The sequence below is a fragment of the Carassius carassius genome, chromosome 19 (assembly GCF_963082965.1).
Source record: "Carassius carassius chromosome 19, fCarCar2.1, whole genome shotgun sequence".
Classification (NCBI taxonomy): Eukaryota; Metazoa; Chordata; class Actinopteri; order Cypriniformes; family Cyprinidae; genus Carassius; species Carassius carassius.
The window spans coordinates 18,388,062-18,396,053 of NC_081773.1; the positions used below are offsets into that span (position 1 = coordinate 18,388,062).

General features: G+C 38.7%; 1 protein-coding gene across 4 annotated transcripts; it reads right to left on the reverse strand.

The window, feature by feature from the left end:
• Positions 1–4,130: 4,130 nt before the first annotated feature.
• Positions 4,131–7,000, reverse strand: LOC132095286 (terminal nucleotidyltransferase 5C). Of its 4 annotated transcripts, none has more exons than XM_059500125.1 (3): positions 6,878–7,000; positions 6,579–6,700; positions 4,131–5,415 (listed from the first exon to the last, which is right to left on the reverse strand). In XM_059500125.1, exon 3 carries the CDS (start codon positions 5,401–5,403, stop codon positions 4,234–4,236), a length of 1,170 nt encoding a protein of 389 aa, XP_059356108.1. In that variant the 5' UTR covers positions 5,404–5,415; positions 6,579–6,700; positions 6,878–7,000; the 3' UTR covers positions 4,131–4,233. The 4 variants fall into 4 exon arrangements, with proteins under 4 accessions (XP_059356108.1, XP_059356106.1, XP_059356107.1 ...); XM_059500123.1 differs by having other exon boundaries at positions 6,561–6,700; XM_059500124.1 differs by having other exon boundaries at positions 6,579–6,790; positions 6,878–6,896.
• Between the last annotated feature and the right edge of the window lie 992 nt (positions 7,001–7,992).

The following is a 7,992-nucleotide window of genomic DNA, read 5'->3' on the forward strand; positions in this document are numbered from 1 at the left end:
TTTCCAGATGTTACCAAGTGAACTGTAAAAATTCCTCCCACAACATTTTGTCAATGCGCACAATTAAGCGTAACTATATGAAAATGTAATGAACCGAATTCCACTATTAAATTTTTTTTTCTAACAGGCATCACAACCACGATTCTCCCTTGAAGCTTAAAATAAACAAATAACCTAAGCTACTAATAATAATAAATGACAATAAAAATAATACATTCATACACTTTTAATTTAATTTAAAACCTTATAAAAATTAAAGAACACATTAACATGTATTAGATATTAGACATTTCAATTAATTTTAATGTAAAATGTCATGTCCTAATTAAATATCCAACACTAACAAGGAAGTTTGATGCATCTAATAGGGAGTATGTTGATCCGTAACACTATTGGCAAGCAGAAACAGTTCAGGGAATTTCCCTTCACAGCTAGACAGAGGTTTTAAAGCTCAAATCTCTTGTGCTGCATTATATGACCAGTGCCTTACTAACCATAATAAAATGTCAGGATAAAATGGTACATAAAGAGGCATTTAACATTTTCAGTGTCAATTAGCCCATATGTATGTATGTATATATATGTATGTATATATATATATATATATATATATATATATATATATATATGTATGTATATATATGTATGTATGTATATGTATATATATATATATATATATATATATATCTCTCTCGCATGCATGTACAAGTAAAGACTAATTAAAGATTAGAAATTTTAGCCCATGTGATGGATATAGATCAGGACTATCTGTATCAGCCACAGAGAGCAGCTCGAGCCCGCGGCAGAGGCTGCCGATTCATACTTGTGCTTTTAAGGGCAGTGGAGCAATGCAGCAGAGACGAACACCACAGGGGCCAGAGAACCCTTGGGAATAAACACCTCAGTGAACCCTGCTCATTCAAACACTTAAACTATCAGTCTCCATTAGAAGAATAAAGTGCTCCTCCATCTCAAATAGCAATTATTACACAATTTTATTGAAAATATCCACTGGATTTTTAAAAAAAAAGAACTTGAAAAAGAATGGGCTTTCAATACTTTATTTTTCCCCTTGATACAGATTTTCCTTATTCTCAATTCCATCCAAAGGAAAATTATAGTGAGGTAAAAGTGCTGAGAAACAAAATGGCACAATAAATTTACATCAAATCACCATGCCGACATCAGAGAGCCAACATAATGATTTCAAAATAATAGTGCGACTTCCATTTTTCACTTTTTTTTTTTAAACTCACAATCATTAGCATCCTAATGGACAAACAAGACAAATAAATCACAGAAAACGTAAACAAATTCTGCTGAAATCCACAACTCTTCTTGCAACATTGCAAAAGGGCTTCAAAAAGGCCTCGATCATCATTAAGACAAGCACGTCCAAATCCAATGGACCGCCCCGGCACACACGGTTACAGATGCATTCAGAGCGGAGTTACAAAAGCTCCAACACCTTTGTCTGTTGAATAAAGGGTAACACTGGGGAATATGGAATTACAGCTGACAGGGGGACAAAGAAAATAAAAAGAACAGAATATGAATTCAAAAACACAAAAAGCATGTTTTCCCATTTTAACACTCCCTTTCCAAGAAACACACTTTACACAGACTTCAAAAAGGAAATGAGCCAGGCCTCATCACACCAGACCTTATCTATGTGAAGCACATCTGGACAAGATAAAAAGCACACAAAACAAAAAGCATGTTTCTTTTCGTTTCACAAAAATCCACAAAAAAACAAAACAGATTAAGGTGAGATTCTGTTAGCCAACCACTACAGATCATACCAACTAGATTTTACACACACACACACACAAAAGTAAGAAAGAGAAAACCAGTTTGGAAACAAGAGTACTAGTTCCTGATGAGTTAACATTTTAACTTCCTAAAACAATGCTTTTCAAATGGTTTTACTTTTCAGGAAGTTGGCTGAACATGAGTTGTTATCCTCAAGACACACTTTAGCCCTTTATCATGTCCCTGAGACTCCCCCATAATTATATTAACAAAAAAAAGGGGGAGGGGGGGCACCTTGTAGCTTAAGATGATGAATAGCTTTGGAGTATAAGGCCTGTAAAGTGCATTTATTGATATGGGTTCTTAATTTGGCCTTTATCAGGTTTTGAAAATGCTGTGTAGTGCACAGTACTTGCTTTGGTTAGGAGGGTGATGTTGAAAAGACGGGACAATGACTCAGTACAACTCAAATGACTACACAACTACAATTAGAAAAAGAAATGTGACATGAGACCAAAAAAAAAAAGTGAGTCATTCATCCTCCTTCACCCTTAATTGAAGGACTGGCAAAAAAAAATTTATGGCACCAAATTATTCTGAAACCAGAGAGGATGAGCTACAAGGTCTTCAAAATCCAAATGGGTCATCACAAAAAGGCACATGTGTGCTGCTGGTTCAAACTTTGGTCCACAGTCTGCATGTCCCAAAAATACTGAGAGAAGAAAAAAAGTGTGGGGCCAAAATACAAAAAAACAAAAAAAAACAACAACAACAATGTACGAGTAAAAATCTATTCCAGCTCAAAGCACTTTCGGGTGTTACCCACTGAATGTGAGGCCATGTGACCCTTCTTACTTTACCCTAAAAGTGTGTGAGCTCAGATAAGAGAAGGAACGTGGCTCATGGTTATCTGGTGCATGTGCTTGTACAAGCTGAAGCAGCAGGAGCTGTGGCGTGTGAGTGAGGCCAAGAGAAAACCTGAGGGGCAGGGGGCAGCTGTCGGCCATTACGTAAGAGCAGCTAGCAGAGTACAGCCCTCCTCTGAATGGACCAATGTCGAAAGAGGAACTACACAGGGGCATGACTGGGGGGCCAGGAGAAGATGGACAAGAATAGACATTTACATAATTTAATACTGTCTAACATACAAAAAGCACAGAACTAGCTTGACCCAACTGACAACTGCAATGTGCCTTGAAGCAAATTCACTGACAAAGGACCAAGACAGGAGACGTCGAAGCTCAATAAAGATCAAGAACAGCAACCTCGATTAGATCCAAAACTGGAAAGGAATTCACACGGACATGCTTTTACATCCATTTAAACGAGCTTGGGTATATCCTTCAGCTACGGTAACCCTTCCCAGACCTCAATTACCAGAAAAGACTTTGACATACCAGCATTCACCCCTCATCTACAGTGACACTTGTAAGAAGCACAGGAAAGACAGTTGCCCCACTAGAAATTCCACCCACATGCTGTCCATTCAAGGCACATCCCGAAAGGTGCAGGAAGGGATAATTTTAGAGCGCTGTGACACCATTTGGCTTGGCTAGGCGGTTAGCTGGAGGTCTTGTTACACATGGCAGTGCTAAGTCTGCTAATGGCCGCAAAAAGCTCAGGAGGACAGATCGTCCAACATCTGAACCTTGTATGGACAAGCATTACCTCTCTGTCCCATTTAAACACAGACGCAATGTTAATAAGAGATGAAGGTAGGTTTAACGACTACAGCTGAGGATCTTCATTAAAATGGACTGTTTAACTGCTCTGGGTCACTGGGAAAAGGACAAAGCATCTTTTTGCAAAAATGCTGCAACCAAATTCAATTTTCGATCTCACCTTCATGTAACTAGCAAGACCGAACCGGTTTATAAATGACAAATTCTCAAAAATGTACGGTGGAACAGAAAAGCCTTCAGTATTCATTTACACAGCAATCTAAAATACCTATTATTTCACCTGTGCTCACATTTTTCATATCTTTTTCTTTTAATTTTGTCTTTTTTTCTCTCCTCCAAATTTCTAAGAACATTATTTTTTTATTTTATTTTTTTTTGCCTTTTTATTTTGTAACACAGGAAAAATATTAAATTTGTCCCAATATGCATTTTCCTTCATTTTTAAGGTTAGAGTACATTAAGGCACTATGGGAATAGTTTCTCTTCAATATGGAAACAAATTAATCTCTCAGGTCAGGGACAGAGATGAGAGCAAACAAATCGAAATGTTAGAATATTAAAGTTAAAGAAAGAAAAAAATAATTCAAAACTCTAAAATATATCACTTTGAATTAGAAATGTATTGGCACCTCTGCAGAGAAGGAATTTAAAGAAAAGAAAAGAAAAAAAAAAAGAAAAGAAAGGAAACGCTTGTCATTAAACATCCTTTATGCCTACAGAGGGAAACATCCCTTACGACCAAATATCCGGCTTTCTGGCCTACTCATGGATTTTGTTGTTGAACAAGCATCTTTGAGTCTTAGTTACAAGGCAACCAAGTAGGAATGGACTGGTTACAAGAGGCCACATAGTAGTTGTTGAAGTTCAGGTCTCTGACATACGGAGCCGGCTGGTAGTAACAGGTGACGCTGGACGCATCAGGTATGGCGTTCTGCTCAGCAAGAACACGAAACGCCATCAGGGAGATGAGGTTAAGCGTCTGCCGCCTCTCGTGTCCCATGAGACACACGGTGCTCTCGTTCACGACCCGTCGCAGGATCATGAGGTAGTTGTACTTGTTCTTCTCCTCACCGACAAAGTGGCTTTGCAGATAAGCCTCCAGTTTGCGCTGTTGCTCACCAATGTCGGGAAAGTCAATGAAGAAACGGGAGCACATGTAGCGCTCCAGGGCCTTAAATTCAGCTTCATCTGTGGGCTTAAAGTCCCTCACCAGGAGGTTGCAGTATTTGAGCAAACCGCCTCCGCGGATCTCCTCCGGCCGCTTGGTGGCGATGAGTTTGTTCCTGAGGTGGTCCAGAGCCATGGCAAAGTCGCCATACACACTCTCCCCGACCACAGTAGGGTGGAAGTGCTGAGACATGGGGTTTTCTGATAAGTCATAGTACGACAGCACGGAGTCCAAAATGATCTGGAAGGAGTCCACGCTAAACTCAAACTGTCTCCGGATCGAGTCCACAAACTTAAGTTCCACATTGCGGCCGTTGTTGTTTGACAATGAGATGAGGGACCAGCGGTCCTGCTCTGTGTAGACTTTGACCAGCTTCTGGACATAGGCCTCTTTTAGGGTCATGGGAGTGATCTTCTCTTTGTTCACTCCCTCTGGCAGAAAGTCCAACAAAGTGCTTAAAACCACATCTTTGATGAGCTGGAACTCCTTTTCCCGAGGAAGGTCTACCCTGAAGATGACGTCCAGGTCTTTGTAGCTCCAGCCAATGTCCTTTTCCAGCACGTGGCTGGCGGTGGAGCCGTTCAGGCGGACATCTTTGACCATAATGCCCCTCAGCTCCAGACGGTTCCGAACCATCTTTACGATATCCTTCAGACGAACCTCCAGGGTGGGAAAGTTGCCTCGTCCGTGAACTGGCACAGCCTCCATCAGCACGTCATTCAAACGGCTCACTTGCTCCCAGGTAAGCACGCTTTGCGACTCACTTTCACAGCTGGATGAGGCTGAGGCCATGTTTGCCATCTATGCAGTTTCCTGGGATAAAATATAAGTGCAAAAACAATTTCAAGGAACATTTAAAAATCTCTAACAAAAACAAAACTAGAGTTAATTTAGTTAGATAAGCCTGAACTGAAAGAAAACAATGTAATTAAAGAACATTATATATACACTGCCCAACAGGTTCACTGCTCTCTCATAACAGAAAAGCTAACATTGATTGGCAGGCTTTCCAGAAGGACAAACTCTAAACAGAAACGGAATCATTTAAACTGAGACACTCAGCTGCTCCTCAACTAATTCAACATGATTCCCAGTTAAAAACATACAAACTACCCCCCTACCAAAAAAAAAAAAAAAAAAAAAAAAAAATTCATTGATCAAATCACACACACTAGTGATTCACCAAATGGCTTAAAAACTTATCAGAATATCGTTAATATGGGACATATAATGTGTACAGGGTTCCCATGATCATTTTAAAACGGAGGAAGAATTTAAAGGATAAAACAAAATTAGAAGCCCTAAAAAATATTAAAACTCTACTTAAAATGTATCAGAATAACGTCTTGATACTAGACATATTAATAATAATAATATTTTTTAAGTCTATATATATATATATTTTTTTTTATTGAGGTCTTAGACCAGAGTCATATTTTAGCCTATTGGTAATCATTGTCTTATTGGGAAATAAACGTGTTAGAAAACCCTGATTTTTACCTTTTTTATGTTGGAATAATATAAGAATTCCAGGAGGAATCCCTTTGGATCGTTTCCAAATTATGGTAGAATTTCGCATTAGACCTTTAACGTTAGAAGATACGTGGCGGTCAGCACACGAACTTTCAACAACCTTAATTTTATAAAAACAAGAGCCAATGTGTGGAAATAAAAACATACGTACACTGTTCCAAACTCAATGCATCTGGGTGAAAAAAAAACAGTTCTTTAATCGGAGTATGATGTATATAAAAAAAACTATCGTTTGAAACAGCGCACGCGAGAGACAGAGACACAAACAAACTGCGCGAGGTCAGCGTTCAGACCAAACAAACCAAAATACTATCCCTGCATTTATTCCCAAACACACACTTTGAAGTGAATCTCCCGATTACATCCGAATCACACAGATCCAACGCGCTTATATCAAGTAATAAATATGAATTATGTCCACCTACTGTTCTCAGTAAATCCACCTGAAGTGCTCAGCAACGTGGTCGGCACAGAGTAGTGGATGTCAAACAAGGTTTCGCACCCGCAGCAGCTTCATCCATCCGTTCGTTCGTTGGTTCAGTCGTCAAATGCTAGAGCTTCAGATCTGAAGAGCACACACACGCGCGCTCTCTTATAACTGCCTACTAAACAACCTGCTTCTCCGCACCTCCACTGCGCACTATTTTGCCGAAGCCTTGCCATCAACACACACAGCACACATACAAATATTTATTTTATTTAACAAATTAAATCATAAATAATTTGTCTGTATTTTACTTACCATTGCTCCCGTGCTAAGCTCTGCAATACAAGGCATCTATGGACTAAGTCTCTATATGGAATTCAAAAACATACGGCGTTCTATTCGCTGGTATCAATGCGCCAAGCGAAGCCTGTGATTGGCTGAAGAGGTTTTTGTGTTGCCTGGCGACTACAGACACTTGTCGATTTATCCTGTCGATCGATGTAGCATACTTTGTCAGAATAGCTTACCGGAAGTTGAGTTTTATAGCGGAGTCTGTCAATTTTAATAAAAAATACAGTTCATACAGGGGTATGCTTTTTTGATAGGCCCTGGTTTAATTAAAATACAGTTTATAAAGGGGTATGCTGTTTTGATAGCCCCTGGTTTAATAAAAATGCAGTTTGTAAATGGGTATGCTGTTTACCGCTTGTAATCTTAAATTTAACGCACGCGCATTAACCGAAGGTATCCCATTCTGATGGGTATGGTGTTCCGTCAGAACCAACCTGGTCTCACAGAATTCCGTGAAATGTCCACGCACCCTTAACTCAAAATCCGTGAATCCATCACGGAATTGCCCCAAATTCCGTGACCAGGTTGGTCAGAACACCGGCTTTTGAAGAGAGTAATTAAAGCAGGTTATACTAACTAGAACACATTTGGTAACCTGAGGTTTAAGGTGTTACCTCTCTGGTTTTTTTTTATTATTTTTTTTAGGTGCATTAAGTAAGCTTGGCTATCAGTTAAAAATATTTAAAGCTTAGCCTCTTATTGTTGTCAGCCTGCAAATTATACAACAGATAAAATCATTTGCTAATGCTCGATAACGATTAGACTACACGTTAAAACCAAATATAGTTTTATATTTTTAATTTTATCAATGAAATAAAAGTCTAAATTTGTGGGCTATGAGGAAGAGATAAATTAAACTTAAAAGTTAAAACTTGTAACTTAAAAACAACTGCTTTTCTCCTGAAATTCTGCTGGATCAAGATTTCATTTGCACCATATGTTGAAGTGTTGAAATATTCAAGAATCAAGTAGGCAGTTTTACTGTAGAAATATTAACATATAACTACTGAGTGATTTTACATACTTTTTAGCCTAAGGCTAACCCAACCTTAATCCTCACACAACTGTTCATGTCTGTA

What these genes read in the sequence shown, in the direction of transcription:
- LOC132095286 (XM_059500125.1), bottom strand. Translation starts at nt 5,403, where the DNA reads ATGGCAAACATGGCCTCAGCCTCATCCAGCTGTGAAAGTGAGTCGCAA.